General features: G+C 54.5%; 1 protein-coding gene across 4 annotated transcripts in view; it reads right to left on the bottom strand.

Annotated features, from left to right (window-relative positions):
- The window catches only part of SMG6 (SMG6 nonsense mediated mRNA decay factor), an 87,677-nt gene that overhangs the window by 45,328 nt on the left and 14,852 nt on the right, over positions 1-27,497 (bottom strand). For all 4 annotated transcript variants that reach the window (XM_079955400.1, XM_079955401.1, XM_079955402.1 and 1 more), the window contains exons 9-10: positions 20,589-20,650; positions 17,755-17,900 (exon numbers count right to left, since the gene is read on the bottom strand). In XM_079955400.1, the coding sequence (XP_079811526.1) occupies positions 17,755-17,900; positions 20,589-20,650 (208 nt within the window). The remainder of the gene's footprint in view (positions 1-17,754; positions 17,901-20,588; positions 20,651-27,497) is intronic.

The raw sequence follows: 27,497 nt of genomic DNA, 5'->3' as shown, positions 1-27,497 counted from the left end.
CTCTACCAGGAGGTAGTGACAGCCACCCACTTGGATGATGATGATAACAGTAATAGTAATTGCAAATAATAATAATAATAATAATAATAATAATAATAATAATACATTGCCCATCTGACTGGGTTTCCCCAGCCACTCTGTGCAGATTCCAGCAGATATAAGAACATAACGAAACATCAAACATTAAAAACCTTCCCTTTCCAGGGCTTCCTTCAGATGTCTTCCAAAGATTATATAGTTACTTATCTCCTTGACACCTGATGGGAGGGCGTTCCACAGGGTGGGTGCCACTACCGAGAAGGCACTCTGTCTGGTTCCCTGTAGCTTCACTCATCGCAGGTGACTTTTGAAAGAGGATTAAACAAATTCGGGGAGGAGAGGGCCATGGATGGCTACTAGCCATGCTAGCTGCACTCTGGCTCCACGGTCAGAGGCAGCCAGGCTTCTGAAGCCACAGAAGCGAGGAGTGTTGCTCTTGGGCTCAAATCCTGCTTGCAGGTTTCCCATTGGCATCTCTTCAGCCGCTGGGAGAAGAGGAGGCTGGACTAGACAGGCCCCCTTTGGCCTGATCCAGCAGACTCTCCTTCTGTTCTCAAGTGGCAGAGGGGGCCTTGTGGGCGCTCCTCTCCCAGGTTCGCCCCGGCCAGTCTGCTCTCCAGAGCACAGGGGATGCTCTAGCACTCACACGCAAGCCCTGGTGTCCATCTACCTGGGAGCTGCCTCCCGCTTGGCCGGGAAGGCCGCTTTCGTTTCCCAGAGAACAAAATATTCGTGGAAAACATAAACCAACTGTCGTCAAAGTTGTCGAGGCTCAGGAAGCGGAGAGGGGCTGCCATGTGGCCGGATGTTATGCCTTTCCAATTAGCGCTATACATCTTTCAGCGGCGGGAGAGTGTCCCCTTTTTCTGTGCTGGGAAACCGAGAGCGCGGCCCTTGTTATTGTAACTGTCAAGGAGTGCTTAAAACAGATAATCTCCAGGAAAAGTGATAAACACCCAGCGCTCCCCGCCAGGGTGTGCTGGACACCATCGGCCAGGCCTGAAGGGCAGCGAGAGAGGAAGGAGGTGGCCATGGAGGAGGGAGCCAGAGGAAGAGCCTGGGAAGAAGAAGCAGGAGAAAGCAGAAATGCCACCGACAGTGCCAGCTTCCTCCTCAATGCCCAGATGGGAGCAGCAAAGCAAGAAGAGGGAGCTACGTGAAGGCTACTGCCAGGTCAGGGGAGCCAGTGGAAGGAGCGAGAGCAGCAGCAGGGCTAATGCCCAGGCAGAAGGGGCCAAACGGCCCCAGATGGAGACAACTGCACAGTTAACCTATGGAACTTGCTCTCACGGGAGGCAGGGAGGGCCACCAAGCGAAATGGCTTTAAAACAGGGTTGGACAAATCCACAGAGGAGAAAAAGGCTATGGAGGACTACGAGGCACAATGACTCTGTCTGCCTCCATGGTCAGAGGCAGCAATGCTTCTGAATCCCAGTTGCTGGAAACCACAAGAGGAGAGAGGGCTCTTGTGCTCTGGTCCTGCTTATGGGGTTGCCTCTGGGGCATCTCATTGGCCACCGTGAGAAGAGGATGCTGGACCAGATGAGCCACAGGCCTCATCCAGCAGGCTCTCCTTTGGTTCTTATCCACAGTCCAAAGAGGAGAGTTTCCAATGCAGGAGGCATCATCATCATCTACCTGACAAAACACACAGGACGTGGGTGTTAAGAGAGACCTTGATTTTGGGCCAAGGGAGGCCAGTGTTGGCAGGCTGTGAAAGGGTCCAAAATTGCAGCAGACCATTTGCCAAGGCAGAAAAACCTTAACCCAGCAACAAAGAGGGGAGAGAGCTCTTATGCTTGGATTCTGCTTTTGGGCTTCCCGGAAGAAGCATCCGCTTAGCCCCCTTAAAAAGAGGATGGTGGCCTAGATGGGCCACTGGCCAGATCCAGAGTCTCGCACAGCCCAGGCTGAATGAGACACACCTTTCCAGATGTTACGCCAGAGAGCTTGGCCTTTGAGAGCAGAAGGCAGCAGCACTCAGCTCCCAAAAGACAAGAGTGGATGTGTCCGGATGGTCAGCCAGGCTGGGGGAGCCACCCCAGGAGGCAACCTCTTGATGTCTCATCGACTGACTCTGCAGCCGCCGCTACCACCACCACCAGACCCCTCTCCACCAGCTGGCTGGCAGGAAGGCTGTGGGGCTGGCTCCCCCCATCTCACACCACCTGGAGGCGATCATCATTTGCCTCTTCCCTTATCACTGCTGCTCAGACACTCGCTGAGTTGTTGCCTTCTGAGTCACCCTCAGCCAGACAGTCCTGGCACCGCACCCTCCGCCTCCCCCCTTCCCAGCCCCACGGCTGGCCTTCTTGCAGGAAGTGGGCAGCCAGAGAGGAGGCAAGCACCCAGGAGGGCCTGTGGATGCTTCTAAGCCCCTACTGGGATGCAGAGGGATGGGGCGGGGGGGGGGAGGCTGGTATGTCAACCAGACAGGAATGCAAATCTCTGGGGTGGGATGTTGGGGGGGGGGAGGAAGAGTCCCAGCTGGGGGGCATTCCTCCAAAGCCCTAGCTTAATGTGTGCCTGACACATGGCTCCCTCCCACCTCCTCCCAAATGACAGTCTCCTGCCAGACTCAAGCAGCATGCACACACATTGGCTGGAGCCAGGAATACCCATTGAATGCAAAAGTCTTGTAGCCCCACTGTCCAAAGAGGGGAGGGAAAGAGGAGTGGAAAGGGAAATAGCGCCTGCATGGGGTGTGTGTGTGCAAAAGCCTTCACCAAAGATTCCCAGTCCCACTAAGTTCACCTGGCTTAGTTACTCTTAGAGGGAGGAGGGAAGAGAGAGAGAAAGACAGGCTCCATGGAAGTTCAGCTGAGCCCCTTCTCAATCTATTAAGACTATTACTTGAATAGGTCTTCCAACTGGTGGGCCAGGGCCTGATCCGAGGTGGGCCACAACCACCCAGCAAATACAGTGTTTTTCGCTCTATAAGACGCACCAGACCACAAGACTGTTTTTTGGAGGAGGAAAACAAGAAAAAAAATATTCTGAATCTCAGAAGCCAGAACAGCAAGAGGGATCGCTGTGCAGTGAAAGCAGCAATCCCTCGCTGTTCTGGCTCCTGGGATAGTTGTGCAGCCTGCATTCGCTCCATAAGATGCACACACATTTCCTCTTACTTTTTAGGAGGGAAAAAGTGACTCTTATAGAGCAAAAAATACGGTATATGGGATAAGACTAATAAATGGGTCTCCAAATGCATGTTTGGGTGAAAAGTGGGTCCTGGGTCTGAAAAGGTTGAAGGTACCTGATCTATCAAAAGCAGAAGGGGTCTACTTAAGAGCTCCCCCCCCCCCCGCCTGGATCACTGGCCTTAGAATAGAATGATAATATTATTATTATTTATACGTTGCACATCTGACTGGGTTGTCCCAGCCACTCTGGGCAGCTCAGAAACAAAATATTAAAAACACAGAATGGATCCTAATGGATCCACAGAATCTCTCTCCCCCCCCCCCGTAACTTTCTAGTCCTTTGGGGCATCAGAGGACAAAAGCTCTTCTCTGTCTGGGAGTCAGGAGATTGGGAAAAGGGCCACGGTTTTCTGCGCTGGATTTGCACCCCCCCAATGTCCTAGGACAGTCGCTCTGCAGCTCACACGTGGTCAGGATAATTGCACAGGGCTTTCACGGACTGGGGGGGGGGGGGGCAGGTGTGGCCTTTGAGAGCCTCCTTTGCAAATCACTCTTTCTTGGAGGGAGGGGGGAGAGAAGGACAAGGTGAGGCCTGGTGGAAAGTGTGGAGCAAGGGGTGGGGGAGAGAGAACAGAGGGGCTCTCCCCATGGAAGCCATTAGATACTCAACACTTCATTTGTTTCTGGCCCCCCAGCCCCCCCCCAAGCCGGGGAGCATAGCTCTCTCTTTTGGCTCCAGGACGGGAGGCTCTCCTCTGACGTAACCAGGAAGCAGCTGCAGAATTAAGGAATCCCTCCTGACATCATAAAAAGGGTCGGTGGTTTACAGGGGAAAGTATAAAAATTAATGGCATATTCCCAGACGGGGCCTTGGGCCTGCGCGGGACTCGCACAGGAAGCCCGGCTGCGAGAGGGGCTTGCCCTGGCCAGGGTCCTGAACCCCACATCCAACCCCTGGAGCCCCACATGCTCGTCCCCTTCGGCCTGGAGAGCCAATAGGAACAGGCGGCAGGAGGGAGAGGTGACTTTGAGGACGGTCTCTGGGTTGGGATCCACAAAAGACCAGACCCGTTTCCCCTCTGCGAGGTGACTGAGCAGCGCTACATCCTTGCACACACACACACACACCGGGGTCTTCAGCCTCAAGCTCGCGTCCCCCCTGAAAGCGGAAAAGGGCGCTGTAGTGGCTAAAATTAACTCAGCCCTTTTCCCGGAAGCTATCTGTGGAAAGCGGTTCTCCCATTTTTAGAACGTGTTATTCTCAGAAGTTTCCTGAAAAGGCCCCTAATGAGCAACAGGCGGAGAAGCCATTTCCACAGGCCTGCCATGGGGCAGAGCGGGTGCCGCCTACGGGGTGAGCAGGGAGGGCACGATGGCCTTGCAGTCCCCCACCCTTGCCTCTCTGGAGAGCCTCCCCACCTGGGGGACCCTGCACGGACAGAAACACCCAGGCACCAGCTCTCGGCGGCAACCCTCCAAGGCCCAGGGCATAGCAGCGTAATAAGCGCCTGCCGGGTCAGGCCGATAGTCCACCTGGCGCAGCCTCCTGTTCTCACAGTGGTCAACCAGATACTTCAGTGGGAAGCTTGCAAGCAGGACCTGAGCCCTACAGCAATTCTCCAGTTGTTGTTCTCCACCATTTGGTATTCAGAGGTAGACTGTCCCTGGGCATGGAGGTTCTGCTATCACAACACTTGTCCATAACCAGGCCAAAGAGGGACCATCTAGTCTAGCATCCTGTTCTCGCAGGTGCCCTCAAAGGGAAGAAGCCAACATGCGAAAACTGAGCGTACCAGCAACTCTCTCTACCTGTGATTCCCAGCAACTGCCATTCAGAGGCATTTGCCGTCTCCAACAGTAGAGACAGAACAGAGCCATATTGGTGTCTGTGCACACCTGCCGCTATTAACCCCACAAAACTGCTCTGGAGGGAATGCAACCGCTGGGGTCTGGGGTACGGTCTCCCATGGCAACATCCCTCACCAGGACTAGCAGAACCAGCAGGTTCTGCCAAGCTGCAAAGAGCAGAGACCTTTGCTCCCCCAGGGCTGCACAACTCATAGAATTCTGCTGGGGATTTGGGGTCAGTGTTTTAGTGCCGTTTGGGGCCTCCTCCAAGGAGGTGCTATTTGGGGCCCTTGCCACCTCGCCAGCTCAGAAGAGGAAACACATAGCTCCCGTATTTGAGCAAAGTGCGCCCACGTTTAACTGCAGGATGGCTAGAAGTGGGGTGGGGGGCAAGTTCCTGATGCGAAGCACCCGCATTTCCAGGGGGAAAGCACAGGGGCTTCCTCTGGCAGCCCAACTGCAGAGAAAGCTGCCGGTCTCTGCAGGCTGCTTGGGATCACCTGCAGCCAGAAAGGAGCACCCATTCACCCTGCAGGAGGCTGAGACTCCATCGCTGGGTGGGAGAGGCCAGGCGGGATTCCCCCAGCCCTGCGCCAGAGGCTGTCTGGAGCCTGACAGCCGTGTGTGAATGTGCAGGAGGGAGACCCAGTTTCCTTGGAGACTCCTTTGTGTGTGGCTGGTGGGGTGGCAAGGACGGGGATGCAAGGGCCCAGGGAGAGGGACAGCTCTGTCATCAAAGCCAGCAGGGCAAGGGCAGCCGCTGCCGCTCCTGTCCATCAGTCCTTCCTTCCTCACCCGCAAGCCAATCTGCCCTACCAGCAAGACTCTTCTGGCGACATGCCCTGCACCCTCCGCCTCTCCTGGAATCTGTGCCTATTTTAAACATTGTTCGGAAGCCACCTTTGGCGACGCAAAGCAGCGTAGCAGCTCAGTGCCAAAGACGGATATAAAAATAGTCGAAACTGAAAAAAGCTGCTACGTCAACATTCAAAGGAACCCAGGAAGCTGTTCTAAACAGGTCAGCCATGGGCAGCAGCCACCCTGGGCTTCAGAGATGCCACTGGGGAGCTTCTGCATGCAAAGCAGGTGCCCTCCCCCTAAAAATAAAGCAAGATCCCAGCCCTCATGGTTCTGGCTTAAGGGCCGATTTAAACAGGAAGCTGGTGGGAAAGGGCTGGATCTCAGAAAGTCCCAGGCTCAGTTCCCAGCAGCATCTCCAGGTGGGGCTGGGAGAGCCTCCTGCCAGCCCAACCCCAGCGGGCCACAGCTGCCAGTCAGTGCAAGCAACACTAGGTAGATGACCCAATGGTCTGACTCGGTATACGGCAGCTTCCTATGGGAATTGCCTCTGGGACTTCCTGTGTACACCACATTGTCTATACCCGATGCAGACTCCGGACTGCCTGGGGTGTGTGTGTAATTTTAACAGCCCCCCTCCCAGCAGAAAGCCCTGTAGAGCAGACTCATCTCAGTGCAGATTTGCTCTTAAAAGCCCCACCCCAAAGTGCTGATTTGCGGCAGAGTTTTTCTTGGGCCGGCCGCAGGGCCAGTAGCCGAAGGGTGACTCCTCTTCCTCTTCCTCTCCCCCCCCCCCCGGCTTTCCTTTCTGGGAGAGGAGAAGCTGCAGAGGCACTGGGAAAGGCCCAGCAAGCTGCCTGGGGTTGGCAGCTGCGTCTCCTAGCAGGTTTGGGGGGAGCCCGATTCCGAGCCGGGGGCTTGGGTTTCAACTCTGACCAGCCGCTCCGAGGCTCCTCTCTCTTTCTGGAGCACACGGCCGAATAAAACATTTTTTCATAAATTTAACGCCAGCATGTCTGTGTTTGGAAACTCTTGAAAATCCATGTTGTATGGTTTACTGCGCTGGAAAAGGTGCCAGCAAGAGTTTCAAAGGAAGGGAAGTGTATAACTGTTTCCTTTCAAAATGCTTTTTGTTTTTTTCCAATGGGATCCATTGAGGGAAAAGGGCTGGAACTAACTAAAACATTATTAAAAACTGTTACGAAGAGAGACAGAGAGATGGAAAAAGATAGACTGGGGTGGGGGGGGGAGAAAACCCCAGTGTGGAATTGAGGAGGACTGCTGGGGGCGGGGGGAGAGCAGGAAAGGAAGGGCAGATGCCACTAGGAGGAAAAAAGTAAGTAAAAGCCTCCCTGGGCAGGGGGCATTTCTCTTGGCCTTGGCACCCATGGCTCAGGACGCCAGCACAGGGCCAAGCAGAAGGCGGGCGGGGAGGCCCCTCTGGCAGGCACTTCTGACCAAAAGTGTTTTTCTTTTCTGCAGGAGGGGAAGGCTCCCCTACTACCCTAACCCCCACCCAGTGCAGGAGATCCAGCCAGCTTTACTAAGTGGGGGCGTGCCTGGCACCCCCCCCCCCCACAAGCACCCCCCGTTAACTCACAAGCACAATGCCAAGGCTCATCTAGTTCCAGCTGAGAACTGCAGAGTTGGCAGGGTCCCCCAAAGGTCATCCAGCCCAGCCCACTGCAATGCAAGGAGCACAGCTCAAGAATCCCCGACGGGTGGCCGTCCGACCTCTGCTTAAAAACTCCCCCCCCCCGCTCCAGCTTTGAGACTCCCCCCACTCGGGAGAGCATCAGACTGTAGCCAAGGAAACAGACTGGCCTGTGGCAACAACTTCTTGAAGGAGTCAGAATCCTGCGCCGCGAGAGCTGCCTTGCCAGAATGACGGCTCTCTCTCGCGCAGCTTTTCAGGGATGGGCTTATTCTGAGCTAGAATTCAGGGCTCCAAAGTCCTTTGGGCACACACACACACACACACATGGATACACACACACAGCTTGCTGCCCGCCTGCTTGTGTGGCATTACTGCTGCATACTGATCAAGGTCTTTGATCCACCCGCCTGGGCATTTGGGGTTTCCGCAGAATCATAGACTTGCAGAGTTGGAAGCGACCCCAAGGACCATCTAGTCCCGCCTCGCAATCCCAGCTAAAGCATCCCTGACAGACGGCCACCTGGCCTCTGCTTAGAAACCACCAAGGAAGAAGAGCCCACTAACTTCTGCCTTTTGCTAAGCCTTTCTTCTCAGCTTCTGCCCTCATCTTCCCCTGAAGGCAGAGGGGATCCACACCGCAGGACTCAGGAGGACACTTGCCTTCCACAAGCCTGACTGGCGGTTGCTACTCATGCAGCCGGTGCTGCGTTTGGGCTGGTGCACAGAACACTGCGTCCCCGAGCAGAGCAGACTTCAAAGGCCAAGTTCCTAGTCCTCATGGGACGGCACTGCAGCATCCTGCTCACTCCCCCTGTCCTTCCCTCTGATCACAGAGCTTCCTGCGCTTGTTACTGGGGCTGTGGATGAGTCTCAGCCTCCACCAGCCTGGCATTTTGGGACTGCTCCCTGGGTGACCCCGGGGGCTGATCACTCACTCTCAGCCTCTCCCACCTGGCAGGGCTGTTGTGGGGATTAAATGAGGGCCAGAACCATGTACCTTGAGCCCCACTGAGGAAAAGGTGGGATGTACAGTGGTGCCCCACAAGACGAACGCCTCGCAAGACGGAAAACCCGCTAGACGAAAGGGTTTTCAGTTTTGGAGGCGCTTCGCAAAACGAATTTCCCTATGGGCTTGCTTCGCAAGACGAAATGTCTTGCGAGTTCCTGCGGGTTTTTCCCCCTTCCCCCCCCTTCCCCTAAGCCGCTAAGCCGCTTATCAGCTGAACTGCTAAAAGCCGCTAAGCCGCTAATAGCGCTAATCTGCTAAGCTGTCAATGGGCTTGCTTTGCAAGACAAAAAAACCGCTATACGAAGAGCCTCACGGAACGGATTAATTTCGTCTTGCGAGGCACCACTGTAAATGCAATGGAGGGGTGTGTGTGTGCGTGTGCGTGCGTGTGTGTATATATATATATATATCTCTCTCTCTCAATTCACGTTGGTGGCTAGGAGTTGTAGTGCAAGCACACCTAGAGGGCACCTGGTTGGCAATGGCTGGTGCAACAGTCCTGGGCACTTGGGTCAAGGCCAGGCACCTTTCCTGGGTCTGTTACAGCTAACAGATATTGACAGACCAATTCCCCACCAGTGTGAAAGAAGAGTCCGGCTGCTGGATGAGGCCCAGAGGCTGGGGGGCCGATGGCAGCCTGCACTTGAAAACATCTCCGTTTGGCAGAGCCTTGACCCTTCCCAAGATTAAACCTAAGCTGAGCTGGCTTCTACTGCCCCGTCCTCCTCACTTGCAGCCTTGGGAGCCGCTGCCCGGCTGCGGAAAGAGGGGGTCCTGGCACGGCCTCCGCACCACGTTTTCCCAGCCTCCGGGTCTTGGGGGTGCCTCATCCGTGGGCTGCCGAGCACATGTGGAGGGATGAGGGGAAAAATAAACAGGCAGACAAAAGAATGAGGACACCCTGCCAATTCCAATCGAGCGGCGTTGCGTTCAAATGCTTATCAAGCTGAGAAAGAGCAGAGTTCTTGGAAAAACGGGGCTGCCTTTCTTCTGGTGCCAGCGTCAGCCACCTCTCAAGGATGGGTACAGGCCAGGCACAGCGGCCGGTGGGCCCACCCTCCCCAAACAGCCCCTCCAGGGGGGCTGGTAAGCATGCATTTTTTAAAAAAAGTTAACTAAAGGGGTGGGGGACACACACATTTTTTATTGTTTCGAATCTTGGATCTTGCTGCTGCAGGAGAGCCAAGCAGCCCGCCATCAGTTTGTACAATAAAAAGATTTTCTTCCCCATTTTTTTTTTGCTAGCCCCCCTAATTAATGGGAGGGATGTCTGCCCTGCACCAGATGTCAGCCCAGGGTGCTTGGGGATGTTTGCTGTGGGCCAGTGGCTGCCTATTGCCGCTCTAGCCCATAGCCCAGTGTATACTGGGGGTGGGGAGAGTATCCTATGTGACCCTTCCTGAGGGCCAGTGTTTCTCCGCGCCCCCCCCCCCCTGAGCCACACGAGACAGAGGAAAGCATCTCAGGGGGCCACACGCACATGTAATGGGTTTCAAAAAGAAAAGGGGAAGAAAATGTGCCTTTTCTGGACGGAGTTGCATGAGCTTCTGAGAAATCTTCCCCCCAAAAGGGGCAAAAGACCTAAAGCTCCATTACTAAGCTGGCAGGGGAATGGACTCCCTTGGCAGCCCTGTATAGGGAAGTTTTCAATGTCTGATGTTTTATTGTGTTTTTAATATTTTGTTGGGAGCAGCTCAGAGTGGTGGGGGCAACCCAGTTGGATGGGCGGCTAATACTAATACAAATATGAATCCTAATTCCTTGGAGGCTTTTAAGCAGAGCGAGCGTGGCCATCTGCCAGGGAATACTCAGTTGCGGTTTCTGCCTTGCAGGGGGTTGGACTAGATGACTCCTGGGATCCCTTCCGAGGCTACAATTCTATGGCAGCCTAGGGTGGGGCAGCGGAAGATCCTGTCTGACCATCCAGAGGATGTATGGGCACTGCAGACAACGGCCCTCAGCTTCTTGTAACTGTTTAGGGGGCTGGAGGCAGGGGAAGTGGCTGCCCCCCACGCCCCTCTGCTCCAGCCCCCGATGGCTATCTTGGAAAGGGAAAGAAGGGGGCCAGCCCACGCTCGCTGCCCTCCATCACACGCATCCTGAAGGCAGGGCCCAGGGCACCCAAGGCGGCCTGCTTCTTGACCAGGATTACTTCAATTTGCAAGCTAACCGTCTCCAGCTGCGAGAGGGGCAGGAAATTTAACAGTAGTGCAAAGGCAGCCCTCTAAGCGCTGGTGTGAAGGCTGCTGAAGCCACACACAGGCACACGCACACACACACACACACACACACACACACAAAGGAGGGTGTGCTATAAAAAGAACAGGCACAGCCATTGCAGCCCGTTAATTCAAGCCCTGAAGACGCAGAGCTTTGCAGGGCTGTCTCTTTTTCCCCTCAAACAACCCACCCCAAAATATTCTGGCTTCTTCAGTGCCTTTGGGTGCGTGTCTTTTTTGTGATGGTCAGAGGGAAGAGCAAAAAACAAAACAAAAACAAAGCACGCCCCCCCCCCAGTTGATAAAAGGAAACGAGGGAGACGCGGACAATTGAAAACTACCTAAAAGCTCGGGGAGAGGTTTATTTTATTAGTTCTTAATAAATATCTTGCAGATTTCCTGCAGGAAACACACCAGATCACATGTAGAATAGTTTGATACTGATGTCAACGGCATCGACATATGAAATCTATTAGGGGCGAAGCCACAGCAGGGCGATCAGCGAGCAGAAAAGCTTCGCGGCACCAAGGCGAAAGGGGGGGGGGAGGAGGGACTCTCACGGCCCTTCCAAATTCTTCGAGAGGTAAAAAAGTCAGCCAAGACACAGAGAGAGAGAGAGAGAGAGAGAGAGAGAGAGAGAGAGAGAGAAATCCCACATCCTGCTTTGGGCTGCCAGCAATCTGAAGTGCCCAGAGATTAATTCTATGTCTGGCCTGGAAATGTGACTTTAAAGCATCAGTTGGGGGGTGGGGGGGGAAGGTTGGGGGGAGGCCAGGCTAACTGGGGCTGGCATGGTGCCACCGGCTCCCCCCAACCCATTCGGAGCCCCAGCCCCCCCCCCCCAGCCCCAGCCATGTTTCAATGTAGACAGCAGTAAACCCCAACAGACAGCAGATCTGGCTCCCTCCCTCTCTCTTGCGCTGCGCCAGCGACTCGGAGCAACAGCAGCTGCGCTGCGTCTCCCTTGGCAGGCGCAGATGGGCCGGAGTGCAGGGCTTCCGCTCACTGGCTGCTGCAGGCTTTTAAGAGGCAGGCGGGCAGGCAGGCTCAGCAGCCTGGGACGCAGCTCCCTCCCCATCCCACGTCCCCACCGGAGAGCTCCCCTCGGCTGCCCAGAGGATGCTCCGCTCAGGCCTGCATTGCTCAGGCAGGAAAATGGAGAGAGGAAAAGTTCAGGGGAGGCAGGTTGGATGCTGCAAAGAAAGGATGGTGCACTAGGAGGGCCTGATCCTTGGGGGCTCTTTTCTTACAGAACCTCCAGGCCCAGAGGCAGTCTATCTAGACCCCCAGGTTCTAAGGAGCACTGTGAGGCTAGGGTGCTGGGCCAGATGGGCCCCCTTGGGCCTCATCCAGATGCTGCAGGGCTCTTGGGGGTAGTGGTCCTGGGTTCTAATTCTGGCCCAGTTCTGAAGCTTGCTGAGGAATCAGGCAATATCACACACACACACACACACGCAGCATGGGATGGTGGTGAGAGAAAGTCCCTCACAACAACCCTATGAGGTAGATCAGACAGAGGAAGAGCAGCCTTCTCCCAGGCCCCCCTTTGACACTCTAACCCAGCAGTTCTCAAGCTGTGGGTCCCCAGATGTTGTTGGACTACAACTCCCATCATCCCTGAGCTCTGGCCTTGCTAGCTAGGGGTGATGGGAGTGGTAGTTCAACAACATCTGGGGACCCACAGGTGGAGAAAGGCTGCTCTAACCAGACAGGGCTTGCAAGGCAATCTGCCATGGCTTTTCAAAGGGGCCACCACAGTTCAGACTCTTCTCTGCGTAGCCCAGCATTGCAGGCTCTGACTGGCAGCAGCCCACCAGGGTCCTCAGGCAGAAAAGACCCCTTTCCCTACCACCAGCTGCCGAGTCCCTTTTTGGCCGGAAACGGTAGGAATCAAACTCAGGAGCTTCCACGTGAAAAGAAGCTGCTCTGCCAGCCCCTCATAAGAATGCAGCTGGATCAGGCCAGAGGGGACCCAGCGCCTAGTCCAGCTTTCTGCCCCATGCGGAAGCCCACAAGCAGGAGTGGAGCACCACAGTGGGACTGGCCCCCCACTCTTGCTCTGCTCAGCAAGATGTGAGATGATGGCAAAGGGGGGCCCAGGAGGATTCTGGGAAACAGGCCCCGACAGACAAGGCAGGATTTAAGGGAGTCAGCCCGGCTGCTTTGCGGACCCCAAAGGGGCTGCTGCCCACAACCAGCTGGCAAGCGGACTCAGGGGACACCCCCTTCTCACAGTCACATGATGCAGGTTTACTCCTCCCAGACAAATGTAGGAAACGGCCTTCCTACTGAGACAGGCCGCCAGCTCATTTAGCTTGCAAGCATTTGCACTGACTCCCCTGTATTTCTCAGCTCTACCTGGAGAGGCAGAGGACTGAACCACTCCCCCCCCCCAATTATCTTTTTAAAGCCATCTAAACTGGTGCCCATCACGAGCTTTTGTGGGAGTCAATTCCATAGCTTAACTACCCAAGCGCTGCAACAGGGACGGGTCTTCCAGATGGGTGGTTGGTCCAGCCCGCCCCAGTCTGAACAACTGACGGCCTTGTGGGCACCTTAAAAGACGGTGGCACAAGCCTCTGTGGGAACAGTGGATACGAGAGAGGAACCTCCGCAAATAGAGCTTTCCTTCCATTATGGAAACAAGCAAGGAAACCTTCGTTGATTAGGGTTTTTTGTTTTTAAATGCATCCTACCTTTTAAAAAAATGGTTTCAAGGTATCTCAGACCTTGAAAAATGAAATGCAACCTAAAAAGCAAAAAATAAGTAAAAATGCAGCAGGCTTTGCCACCCTGGTGAGCTGCCCATTCAGATATACTGAATGGAGACTTTCCTGCTCTGGCCGCCCAGAACTTAACTGATGAATCAGCCTTTGTCAGCCTGGTGCTCTCTGTCTGCCTTGGGCTAAGGCACTGCTGGCCGGGGCTGGTCAGAGGTCATTTGGAGGGCACAAGGACTGAAACTTCTTCAGCACCTACTTCTGCATGCAGAAGGCCCCAGGTTCAGCCACCAGCATCATCAGTTAAAAATGGATCTTGAGCACATAGGAAGCCGCCTGATGCAGAGTCCATCTAGCTCAGGGTGATCTTCACTGACTGGCAGTAACAGCTTTCCAGGGTTTTAGGCAGGAGTCTTTTCTTCAACCCTACACAGAGAAGTTGCCAGGGATGGAACCTAGGACCTTCTGCATGCAAAGCATGTGCACCACCGCTGAGCTACGGATGAGCAAGCTTCCAGGAAGTTAGGGAGCTGCCGTATACTGAGATCGTTGGCTCCCTTTAGCTCAGTACTGTCTTCACTGGCTGGCAGCAATGGCTCTCCAAGGTTTTAGGCAGGGGATGCTGATGGGGACAGAACAGGGGACCTTCTGCATGCAAGAGAGATGCTCTGCCATGGAGCTTCCCGAGTGATGGAAGGGTCCTCCTCCCCAGCCTGAGACCCTGGAGACCAGCTGCCAGTTGGAGCAGAGAACAGGGGGCTGGATGGACAAATAGCCCAATAAGGCAGCTGCCTCGTCTGCTGGCTGCAAGCAGGCGGCCCCAATCCCTGGCTACCTGCAAACACTCGGCATCCTCCCTGCTCCCACCCCAGCCCCACTTTGTCACTGCAGCTTTTCTGGTCCCCCCCCCCGGCTCACCTGGGGTGTGGGTGAAGAGGTGCAGCGTGGAGACTGGGGTTTGAGAGCGGGGTTGGGGGCCACTTCCCCATACGGCTCTTTCTGCTCCCAGGAGCCTGAGGTTACGCTCAAATACTCCGGAGGCGCTAATTTTAAAAGGCCACTAAACCAAGGCTGCAGCAGATGAGCCGGCATTATTTTTATAGGCGGCTGAGAAAACTGGACTCAGCTTGGGGCTTTCCGGTCCTGGTAGATGCCGCATGGTTTGCACATCGAGGAGGAACTGGTAAAAAGACGTTGCGGACAGGCCTCCGAGGAACTCTGGAGAACCACAAGAGCCCTTCAGAAAGGGTCCAGGAGTCGGGCCTCGGTTTGGTGGGAGGGCTGTTGATTTATTGCATAAAATTAAGGCACAGCTTAACTTTTTTTAAAAAAGAAATCTCTCAAAACAATTTGCAAAAAGCAATGTTATCAGTAAAAATAGTTAAAGCCAACTATTTAGTTCCAAACCTAGACAGCACCTTAAAAAGCAGAGACATCACCTTGCCAACAAAGGCCCGTATAGTTAAAGCTCTGGTTTTCCCAGTAGTGATGTATGGAAGTGAGAGCTGGACCATAAAGAAGGCTGATCACCGAAGAATGGATGCTTTTGAATTCTGGTGCTGGAGGAGACTCTTGAGAGTCCCATGGACTGCAAGAAGATCAAACCTCTCCATTCTGAAGGAAATCAGCCCGGAGTGCTCACTGGAAGGACAGATCCTGAAGCTGAGGCTCCAATACTTTGGCCACCTCATGAGAAGAGAAGACTCCCTGGAAAAGACCCTGATGTTGGGAAAGATGGAGGGCACAATGAGAAGGGGACGACAGAGGACGAGATGGTTGGATAGTGTTCTCGAAGCTACCAGCATGAGTTTGACTAAACTGCGGGAGGCAGTGGAAGACAGAAGTGCCTGGCGTGCTCTGGTCCAGGGGGTCATGAAGAGTTGGACAGACTAAATGACAACATTTAGTTCCAAGAATAAAACCAGCAATGAACTGAGAAGAGATTAAAATGTAAATCAACGTTCTACATTCCTGATATTACAGGGAGGTGCCCACATGGGGGCAGCTGAACTGTGGAACTCACTGCCACAGGAAACAAGGATGGCCACCAACCAGGATGGCTTTGAAAGACAACTCATGGAGGGCTCCTAGCCATGATGGATGCTCTCTCTACCTCCGCAGTCGGAGGCAGCAACGATCCCAAACGCAAGTTTCTGCAAACCACAAGAGGGGTGTGTTGCTGTGGAGCACAGGCTTTCCACAGGGACACCTGGCTGGCCCGTGAGAACAGGTTGCTGGGCTAGACAGACCCACCTTGGCCTGATCCAGCGGCTGCTCTTCAGAGGCTCCTTCTCCACGTAATACAGAGGGAGGGAGGGTCACCTGCTAAGCCCCATCGCCAGAAGGCCAGTGCAAGGCCTGCCATTTGTGCAACAGGGCTCCCCAACCCTGACCTCCCAAAATTGGCCTAGGGGAGAGGCTTCAGAGGAGTGTATGGGGGGGGAAGGGGGGTTGTTCTGCCCAACAGGCCAAAAAGCTCGTGTGGACAGAGCAACTGCACCAGCACTATGCTGAACTCCACCCTGGGAGTTGCTTAAGAGCAGCCAGATGGAGCCACAGCCTGTAGTTCGCTGGTTCGGGGGGGGGGGGGGCAGCTCTTGCCCTGCTCAGCTGGGAAGGGCACAAAAAGGCCAGAAGACAAACTGCCTGGATATGTGTGTAAGACGTGCTGGGGGGGTGGGGATGGGGGTTTGCGGCGAAGGGAAGTGATCCCGGCGGTGGCCCTATGAACATCCCTCCAGTGATTTATAGGAAGTATAATCCAATAATATAGTAAAACAGAACAGTGTGTTTGAGATGGGTTTGATTCCAGGAATTATAAAACAAATTATTAAAAAGGGGAAAGAAAGAGAGAGAGAAAAGGGGTGGGCTTTGGGGGTGGGAGAAAAGCCCCACCGAGACCAGATTGGAGTAAATTGGGCACAGATGGGTGGGGGAGGGGGCTTGCAGGACTCCCCCCGCCGGAGATGCCCTGCCACAAGGCACGGCTTCAATTAACTCGCTTGCAAACTCCGTTCCAGCCACCCCTCTCTCCCTGTGCCCAAATTACAGATCTTCCCCCTAAAAAACACACCACCAACCACATTCTCCACGCGTCTGCGGTCAGGATAAAGGCACCCCCCACTTCCTTGCCAGGCGGGTGTGCAGCTGGCTACCAAAGTGCCCAAGGAGGACACCTGGGGCAAGGTGTTGCGCTGGCCTCCTCCTGGACCTCCTGAGGGCAAAGGGAGCCCGCCAGCACCTCCTTCTGGAGAGAGACGGCATGCAAGGGACAGAGATCGCAGCTTCTGGGGTGGTGGTGGGTGGCACTGTTCCGGACTGCCAAGGAACTACCAAAAGGGGGCTGGCCAGGCATCACCTTCCCCTACAGCACTTTGAGGCGGAGTGGGGTGGGGGACAGGATGGGACCGTCAGTCAGCAAGATGCTAATGGAGGAGCAAGGAAGGAAGACCAAGGCTCAAAGGAAAGAAAAAGGTTGCACAAGCAATACTTTCTGGGTGCCACAGAGGACAACACAGCAGGAGAGCCACAGATCTGACCTGCTGACCCCAGGATCTGCTGGTGCTGCTCTCCTGTGAGGATGACAGCCACGCACGAGGGCTACAGGGGGAGAATTTAGGGGAGGCCCAGGCAGGGCTCTTTCGATGTGTCAGAGACCAAGACTGAAGGGGGCCCTTCCTTGGAGCAAACCCACTGGCTGCTTCTGCCCATGAGGAAGGACAAAGGCAGCCTGCCTAGAGGTACCGCATTGGGAATGGCAGGTGGGGAGTGCCCTGCTGTAGCCCTCGGGTCCTGCTGTTAGCTTCTTCCCCTAGGGGGCACCTGGTTGGCGACTGAAAGAATAGGATGCTGAAACAAGGTGGGCCCCCTTTGGCAGCAGGGCCAATTGCGATAGCAGAACCTCCATGCCCAGGGACAGTCTACCTCTGAATACCGGGTGATGGGCAACAACAACTAGAGAGATGTTGTAGCGCTCAGGTCCTGCTTGCAGGCTTCTTCCCATTGGCTGGCCACTGCAAAAACAGGCCGATAAACAAGCTGGCCTGATCCAGCTGGCACAGGGCTCTCCTTAGGCTCTCATAAGCGCCTCTCCACACAGGAAGCAAATGGGAACCCTGAGCTGGTTGCTAACCAGCAAGAGTTGCTCTCAGTATCTCAGTTCTGCCCGCTGGGGTTTTGGAATTCAGCAGTTTTCTCAACCTGTGACTTCCAAAGGGCCTCCTGGGCACCAGAGTTGTGTCCTGCCCACAAACCCAGCGCCTGAGGACCGAGGCCTGGGGCTCCTTCCTGACTCCTTCCCCCACCTGTCCCCCTCCAGTACCTTTGGGCTGGGAGTTGTAGACAGCAAACATGTTGATGGCCATGAGTTGCAGCAGGCGGGTGCTTCCGATGGGCGAGGGGCTGTGCCCCAGCAGCACCCGGAACTCGCTCAGGACCTCAGCAGCCACAGCAGGGAAGGTCTCCATCCTGAAGAAACCAAGGAAGGAGGGGAGGCATTGTTTGCGTTGCTCATTATTTGCATTGCATTATTAACAACGCCGTTTGCATTGCATTGTTATTTCTATTGCAGTCATACCTCTTGTTACGTTTGCTTCATGTTACGTTCTTTCAGCTTATGTCCTGTGGCGACCCGGAAATACTGGAAAGGGTTACTTCCAGGTTTCGCCACTCGCGCATGTGCAAAAGTGCTAAATCGTGTTTTGTGCATAAGCGCCAGATCGCACTGCGCACCTGTGCAGATACGAAACTTCAGGTTGCGCTCTTTTCATGTTGCGAACAGGCCTCCGGAACGGATCCCGTTCCAACCAGAGGTACCACTGTATTATTATTATTATTATTATTATTATTATTATTATTATTATTATTATCATTATCATCATCATCATCATCATCATCATTCACTTATCTCCCAGTACAATTGCAAATAGACAGTAATTATCGTAACGACAACCTGAGAGCAGAGGAGCGCAAGCAAGATGATAAAAAGGGGGGGGGGCAGGGAACCAAGTCTTGTGAGGAACATTTTAGGGAGCTGGGGATGTTTAGCCTGGAGAAGAGGAGATTCAGAGGAGAAACAAACTTGTTTCCTCCTGCTCTGGAGGGTGGGTCTCGAACCCATGGCTTCAAGTTACAAGAAAGGAGATTCCGACTCAACATCACGAATAACTTTCTGACTGTAAGAGCCAGACGACAGAGGGATGAAGTCCCTCAGATGGTGGTGGCCTTTCCTTCCTTGGAGGTTTTTAAGCAGAGGTGGGGGGGGGGGGCTTGTCAGGGATGCTTTAGCCACGATTTGTGCATTGCAAGGAGCTGGACTAGATGAACCCCAGGAGTCCCTTCCACCTCTACAATTCTACGGGGATGAAAGATAACGGCAGAATCTGCTAGAAAGCCAGCTGTTGTGGAGACGTGGAGAGGTGTCAAATTAAGACTAGAGAGACCAAGGTTCCAGTCCCCACTCAGCCACGAAACTCCCTGGGTGGCCTTGGGCCAGTCACTGCCTCTCAGCCTAGCCTACCTTGCAGGGCTGTTGATAAAATGGGGAGAAGAACCATGTACGCCACCTTGAGCTCCTTGGCGGCAGGGTGGAATATAAATGTAATAAAGAATAATAACGGGGTGTGGGGCAAGCAGGGGAGGCTGTGTGGGACTGAGAAAAGCAGCTATTTCTCAGCAACACTGGCCTACTTTATGGGGCTGCCGTCGAGATTTGCAGAGCACAAGGAGTACTTTGGTGAAGAGAAATTACCACTTTGACCCTACACGTGGTTACCACTGGAAAGTGTGTGTGTGTGTGTCTCAGTGAGTGAAATCGCTTCCGTTGTTTTGTCACAGGAAACATGAGCACCTGCCCTCTCATTCACAGCAGAGGGAGCTCTGCAGGTCGCCCAGATACGAAGCCAATTCAAACTCGGCCCTTGCAGGAGCTGACATGAACCCGTGGCCCTGCGGCCGTTGTTTGGACTCCAATTCCCAGCACACCCAGCAGCCAGCATGGCCAGTGGTCAGGGACGGTGGAAGTCTGAGAGGGCACAGACTGGAGCTGACTTCTTGGGCATCCTTATGGGAGGCTCCTTCTTCCTCACACCCAGGGAGGCTTCCCAAGAGGGGCAATGCCAACTCCTCTGCCGTCACCCAAGAAGCAATGGCCACCCGAGGGAAAACCTGGGAGCCAAATGCTGTCCAGGGACAGCAGAATGAATGCTTGGCATGGGGGAGGTTCAATCCCCAGGCTTGCTACCCAGAATTCGGTAGCAAGTGAAAAAGGGGGAGAAAGACACTTCTCTGCCAGAGATCCTGGGGAGGCTCAGCCGGTCAGAGTGGAACATGATGGCTAGATGGACAAGACAAAGCACACAGCAGAAGAGCCTGGTGGATCAGGGCCCTTCTGGTCCAGCGTCCTCTTCTCACAGAGGCCAACTAGGTGTTCCCCTGGGAAACCCGCAAGCAGGATTGAAGCACAAGGGCAGCAGCCTCCCCTCCTGCGGTTCCCAGCAACAGAGACTCAGAAGCATCCCCATCTCCAGCTGTGGAGGCAGAGCAAAGCCCTTGATAGCCTCCTCCTCCTCCATGAATTTGCCTAACCCCTTTAAAAAGCCACCCAAGCTGTTGGCCATCATGGCCTCATGTGGGAGGGAGTTCCACAGTTTAACTCTGCGCTGCACTAAGAGGGACTTCCTTTCCTCTGCTCGGCATTTCTCTGACAATCTGCCTCAGTTTGTCAGGAGCCAATCCCTGGAGGACACGATTTAGATCGGGGGGCATCAGACCTCAATGCTAAACAGAACCTCCACAGGCAGAGGCAGTCTAGCCCTGAACTCTGGGCGGCAGCGGGAAAATGGCACGAATGGACTTGGCTGGGGACGAATTTGTTCTGATAAAGGAGGGCAGCTGCTGTGCTAGACGAGGAGGGCCAGACCTGCGTCACTGCTGCGGTGGCGCTCCCAGCCCCAGCCCCGGCCGGAGTGCTGACCCTCTCCCTCGCCCCCACCCGCCCCGCCCTCCAGAGCCGGACTGGGAGGGGGAGGGAGGAGGAGGAGGCGGCTTCACACCCTGTGCCCTCCGCTCCAAACACAAGCCCAGTTGCTAACAATATTGGAATTCCAAAAGGCCTTGTAATGTAGGAAAAATAAAACAAACATCCTGCAGCCTTACCCAATCCTGGTAAACAGCTTCCCATGGGCATGGAGAAAACTCAGGACGAACCTTTTGTTCAGCTGCATGGGAAAGAGGGGGGGAAAGCAGAGAGAGAGAGAAAGATGATGTTGAAGAAGATGAGAAAACAATTCGAACGCTCCCTTTTCCTGTGAACGAGCCCAGAGTCCCGGGTGACAGGATAACCTGGCCTGGGATATGCAGAGGGGGGGTGGAGGGGCGGCAGATGGGAACCAAATGTCTGTGCCCCGGCCCTCCAAGCGCGAGGGCAAGTGCCAGACAGCTGCATTTTTTGAGGGGGGAGCCGTGCTAGGCCCACGGCACCCTCTGCTGGCGGACAAGGTTCTCTGCAAGCGACGGGAGCATGTGTGCAAGGAATCCCAGGGGTGCCCACCTACCGCCACTTTCCAGAGGGGAATGCGAGGGCAACACATAAGGACCTAAGAAGAGCCATGAGGCTGGGTCAGGCCAGTCCAGCAACCTGTCCTCAGTGGCCAAAGCAGGACCTGAGCCCAACAGCAGCAACTCTCCAGTTGTCCCCATCCTCTGGTTTTCCGAGGCAGACTGTCCCTGGACATGGATGGAGGTTGTGCTTTCACAATAGGGCTTCCTAAGAGCCTGGCTGGAGCAGGCCAAAGGGGGCCCATCGAGTCCAGCCTTCCCAGTGGCCTTCCAGATACCCCAAAGGGAAGCCCGAGAGTGGGGCCTGGGCAACGACAACTCTCCCCACCCTGTTATTCACACCATCCCCGTAACGCATTCTTAAACCACTTGAACAGTCACGGCTTCCCCCAAAGTGTCCTGGGAACTACAGTTTACTGGAGGGCATCCTACAGGGTTGGCCTGAGGCAAAGGTCATTCTTAGGCTGAATGGGAGGTGCAATCACAGAATTGCAGAGTTGGAAGGGACCCGAGGCACATCTAGTCCAGCCCCTGGCAATGCAGGAATCCTTTGCCCAATGTGGGGCTCAAACCCACAAGCCTGAGATTTAAGAGTCTCATGCTCTACCAACTGAACAAAACAGAGCAATGTATTAAAACCAATACATTCACTGGAACGACAACAAACTGCACATGGAGGAAACGCTGCCAGACAGAGAGAATCAAGGGGTGCTTTTCCTCTGCTTTTGACATATTCTACCACCACCAACGCCCCTTTGCTTTGCCAACTCTCCTGTACTGACCCAACGGTGGCACAAATCCATTTCCAATACAGTAACTGGCCCATGAATCCCATATCCTGCCCCTCCTCGATTGTGCAAGCAGGCTGCCATGCAATGCTTGGAGCATGGTGGCAGGGGGTCGGACCCAACCAATTCCTACAGTAGGGAGGGACACACACAGAGCATGCAAGTCCTGTCAATACAGCTCCTTGTGGGGAAGACCCGAGTTCAAATCCCTCATCTGGCCACAAAACTCCTTGAGTGACCTCAAGCCATCCACCAGCTTTCTCCTTTGGCCAGGCCTACCTTACAGGGATGGTTGCAAGGAGAAACATGGGGAACAGGTGTCCGTTGCCCCGAGTGCTTTGGGGGAAAGGAAGGGGATGTAAATTAAATATAGGTGAAGCCTCAGATAGTTGGGGTGCAACCTGGGAAGAATGGAAGAGAAGCAGTGCAGAGCAGTGGTCAGAGCAGGGGGTTCAGGACTACTGCATTGGTAAGCTTTTAATGTTTGATGCTTTATTATTTTTTTGTGTTGGAAGCTTGAGGTGTTGTTGTTGTTGTTGTTGTTGTTGTTGTTGTTGTTGTTGTTGTTGTTATTAACTCCTTATCACCCCTGGATGCTGGCCATTCTGGCTGAGTTGCAGTCCTAAACACCTGGAGGGCACCAGGTTGGCTACCCCCGGGCTAGAGCGCTGGGCTAGGATCTGGGAGGGGCCAGGGTCCAAAATCCCCTGACGCTCAGCCCTCCTGAAGTTCCCTGGGTGAGTCACTGCCTCTCTCTCAGCCCAGCCTGCCTCACAGGGTTGTTGGGAGGATAACGTGAGAACTTGTGGAAATCCAACAAAGCGGAATGTTGGAAGATTCAGGACAGATGGAAGGAAGTTCTCTCTGCTGCAGGACACAGCGACGATGGCCACCGACTTGGATGCTTTTAAGAGAGGATTGGGCAGATTCATGCAAGAGGAGAGGGCTATCGCTGGCAACCAGCCATGAGGCTTCCGGACAGCAGTTGCTGAAAGCTGCAGGAGGGGAGAGGGCTCCTGGGGTGGGGTGGTGCTTGGGGGCTCCCCCTGTGAGAAGAGGAGGCTGGGGTCTGTGGGCCACTGACCTAATCCCACAGCCAGGCTCTTCCGATATTCCTATGCTAGTGGGGGAGAATCGCACACACCACCCTGAGCTGCTTGGAGGAAAAGCAGAATCTAAATGTAGCGATGATGGTGGTGGTGGTGGTGCTCTGGGGTGGGAACAGAAGGGCAAGGAAAGCCCCGATCCAGCTCCCTCTGAGCGTGCGTGCGTGCGTGCGTGCCTGCCTCCCGCGTGACCCCGATGAGCTCAGCCCTGGGAAGAGGCTGGTGGGAAGGTTCAAGGGCAGGCCAGCGGCTGCTCTCCAAATGACTCTCTGCGTGGTTGTGCTCTTGGCGTGACTCACCTGCCGGCAGGGCCCCCCCTGGGAACCTCCTGCTTCTCACAGCCAGAGGGAAACGCAGCCCCCGGGAGAGGAAGTGGCACCACCTGCTGGTTGCGGCGGCTGCGCGAGGCGAGGGGGAGGAGGGGGGGCACACATGCACTTCCCCAAAGTGGTGGAGGGATGAGAAATGCGCCCCCGGTGCCCCCCGCCACAAAACACAGAGAGCAAAGAAGACAGCCCAGTGGCTGCCCTTTCTCATTGCCTCAACAACCCATTTATGCAGAGGGGGTTCCCCCATCTCCTGCTACCCCATACAGAACACACCAAAGCAGACTAGTCCTCAGTGAGGAAGAGGTCATGGGCGGCACTTGTTGTTTGGGTGGGGTGTACGGAGGGGCAGCTCGGCTGAGCCCAGGCCTGGATATTCGTGTGGCTTTTTGTTTACATTGCGCTCCGCTTTGCAACTGTTAATGCATTATCTTGGAATGTTGTTTTATTTCAAATCTGTGCGTTCTCATGAGCTGCTTGCGCGTGGCTCCGTCATGGGAAAGCAACATACAAAGAAAGACACTACGATAAGGCTGAAGATCGTTCACCCGCTCACGCGTTTCGATCTGAAACACTTGGGTGCTGCCCTGAAACAAAACCTCCCAGGGAAAGCTGATTAGGGGAGGTTTGTACAATCTTGAGTGTGACTGATGGTGACGAGGGCGCCGTGAGCTCTTTTTCTAAGTAACTCTGATTCTGGGGGTGGGGAAGCGCCCAAAGCAAGCAATATGAATAAAAGCAATGCCGTATCTACAGGAAGGACATAAGGACACAAGGTCAGCCATCACATTACGATTTTACCAAATGGTGGAGTTGCTCCTGAATGTGGTATCTAAAACTCTTGCTAATAATAAGAATAATTTTATTAATTATATAGCCTGTCCATCTGACTGGGTTGCCCCAGCCATTCTGGGTGGCTTCCAACAAAATACAAAAACACAGTAAAACTTCAAACATTAAAAACTCCCAATAGCTAAATGGTTATCAGACTTCAAAAGGCTGCTTTCGCAAGATTAGGTTCATCAGTTTTGTTGAAATAATAATTAAACTAGCTAGCTGTAATTGGATTTCAAATAAATGTGCAAGCAATTGTTGCTGCTTTGAATTTTATTGTGTAATTATCTTCCTGAGTGTGTTGTGCATGTCACTATTCTGAATAATGCTTCTTACGGGGTAGGGTAGGGGGCCTTGAGCTTATGGAACCAAGGGGGCAGAAGCCCCCCCCCCATCGGGAACCACCAGCCTAATCCTTACAGGAACCTAGGAAGGGTCCTGCAGCCGTCCCCCCAAAGGGGACCATCCAACACAACATCCTCTGATTAGCAAGTAGGAACCGAGTGAATCAGCAACACTCTCCTCGCCTGCCACTCCCAGGAAGAGGAATATGGAGGCGTTTGTGTCTCCCAGAGGGGAGGCAGAGCACAGCTATTGTGCCGAGGAGCCACCGACAGCAACAGCCCCGGCTCTGAGCACTGATCCATCTGGCCCCGATCCGGGGGGCTGGGGCTCCGCGCTTGGCACCTGAGCCCCAGGATCCCTGGTGGGAATGAGGGCAGGCACCAAATAAGGGCAGGATTCCAGCACAGCTGCTCCGGTAGGGCTGGGATTAGGAGGAGGAGGAGGAGGAGGAGGAGAGGCTGCTTCCAGTTAAAAATGGTTACTTCAGGTTTGGAAGCAGCACTCTGGTATCTGTTCTTTATCAAGCGAGGAGGCAAACTTTCCCCTCGGCAGCCGCGACGCATCTGCGGAGCAGAGAAGGGTCGGCGGAACCAGCACGGGGCAGCGGAAGGACAAGGCTTGTTTCTTTGCCAGGGGACCGGATGTGGGAGGGGAGGAAGCAGAGCCACGGATGTCACGGTGGGGGGCAGTTTGGGTGCCTGCTAAAAAAAAAAAAAAGTAACAAGGAGGAGCGAAGGGAGCAGATGCACCCAGGGACAAACCCAGCCGGGCTCAGCGGAGAGACGTGTTTGTCTGACCGATTGGCACAAGAGCCCCATCCAGACAACCTTTCCCAGAGCAGGCATCAGGCCTCCCTTGGGAAATGGGTTGGCCAGGAGAGCAGCGCTTCCTCCAACCTTCTGAATGCTCACAAACATCAGGAGAGGCCTGGAGCAGCAGCTGGATCAGGCCCTCTTACCCAGGACCCTGTTCTCACAGTGGCCAAGCAGATGCCCCCATGGGGCATGGGGCACCGGAGGCAACAGCCGCCGTGTTCTTCCCACTTGGAATTCCAAGCCAATTTTCACAAATGATGTTCTGGTGGAAATCAGAATATTGTGCCTTTATTGTCACCCATCCTGATTATCCTGTGATGAAGGGCGGGGTGCGTATCTTTTAATACATAAATTAATAAAACCAATGTGTCGTGATTTAGTTATTCACTAAAAAAAAATCAAACTGTAGCACTTCCACATTGAGCAGAGCAACCTGCTACTGGCCCTAGAATTCAACATCCTAAACCTCTTGGTTCCTTCTTTCAAAAGAAAAAAATAGGTTCCTAGTCCTGATGACTATTGATAAACTGGGGTGCATGTGGGGAACATTGAGGGAGGGAATGGATTCAGAAGCCAGAGAGGGAAGGGGGAGGATCCTGAGTGGCTGTGGCTACAGAAGGGAGGGATTCTGTGATCTACAGAGTACTCCCCACAGGTTGATGCAGAGAAGAAACGAGCAAATATAAGCCAACAACCAGGGCACAAAAATGGGACAGTTTTTCAGTTTACACACACACAACCACAACACAACCACAATGCAAGTGGCTGCAAATGCCTGCACAGCCCTTGGAGCTGAGGGCCTTTGCAGAATGGGATCCTGCCTGGTCCTCTCCTGGGTCAAGGGAGCCTGGCACCCTCCTGCCATGCCCAGCGGCCCACTTCTCCAGCCAACCAGCTCCCCAGTAGTCACAGCAACCTGCCTTCTCTCCTCACTTTTAAAATTAAGACGCTGAGCCTCTTTTCTCTTTTTTTGGCCTTTGCGTGCCTGGAAACTCTCGCTTCACCTCACCCCGGCCTCCTTGTGGGTGGCAGCGAAAGGTCAAGTGGAGCCGGAAGGAAGGGGAAGGGGGGCAGGCTCCACGCAAGGCTGCCCTGAAGAGGGCTGCAGGCAGCAAGGAGCTCAGCCCCAGCAGGGAGCAGGAGCAGCGCTCGGTGGGACAGTTTCCCCAAAAGCCTGTTTCGCTCCCGAGACGCAGAGCACCAGGGAGGAGGGGTGGGTGCAGCTGGTGGCTGGGAGGCGGAAGGGGACGGGGGTGAGCCAGGCGCTGCCTCCAGCGCAAGGCGCTGCGTGCCGAGAGTCACGTCCCCAAGCCCGCGGGGGCCGGGCATGTGGTTTCCGCGTCTAACCAGCCCAACTGCAGCCTGGCACCCGCGGCTTCCTCCTCGGAGAACTTCTCTCTCCGTTAGAGGAAAGAGACCAAACCTCAGGGCTCAAAACAAAAACGGGCCGGGCGTAAAAATAAAAGCTGAGGGGTGGTTTTGGTGACCGAGTCAAAGGAGCTCGAGGAGGAAGACAGGGAGAGAAAGAGAGAGAGATTAAGCACACACAGCAGCACTCTGGGTTGCCCATCACGGCACCAGCGAAGGAGGCTGGGGGGGAGCAGAGCCTCTCTCTCTCTCTCTTGCCTGGGAACCTGCTTCGCAAACAGAAAGGAGGGGGGAACCCCCAGCGCTCGCTGAGTCAACCTCCAGGGCTTTCAGCAACTGCTCTCTGCAAGCCTGGCACAGCAGGCCAAAAGCACAGTGCTGTCCCTGCCAGCAGGGCACCCACAGGGTGACCCCGAGTCAGTGGGATCCCAGGAACGCACAAGTCCAGGCAGGTGGGGGGGGTGAAGGGGAGTCCCCCCCCCAAGGTCGGGCTCCAGTGCTATGAAGAAAGAGCTGTTCGAGTGTGGAAGGGACTCCCCTTGGGAGGTGTTTGACTCTCCTTGCTTGGTGGTTTTTAAGCAGAGCTTTGCTGGCCATCTGTCAGGGATTTTTTTAGCTAGCTGAGATTCCTGCATTGCAGGGGGCTGGACTAGATGGCCCCAAATGGTACTTTCCTACCCTACAATTCTATTGTTCTATGAAAGCCAGGCACCCCAGGGAACCTCCATGAGCCCAACGGGCGGAAGGCTTAAAGTGACAGTTGAGCACCGACTTCTGTGTGACACTGATGGGCCCGGCAGGAGGCAGCTGCGCTCTGCCATTGGCAGAAGAAGGGCTAGAGGTCAGGGGCAGAGAGCACCTGCCGGGCATGCAGAAGGTCCCTGGCTCAATCCTTGGCAGCATCTCCAAGAAAGGCTGGGAAATG

Source organism: Podarcis cretensis (genome assembly GCF_951804945.1).
Source record: "Podarcis cretensis genome assembly, chromosome: 15".
In the NCBI taxonomy this organism is placed as follows: Eukaryota; Metazoa; Chordata; class Lepidosauria; order Squamata; family Lacertidae; genus Podarcis; species Podarcis cretensis.
Note: the sequence above shows the minus strand (reverse complement) of the source record. Positions and strands in the feature narration are given on the sequence as shown.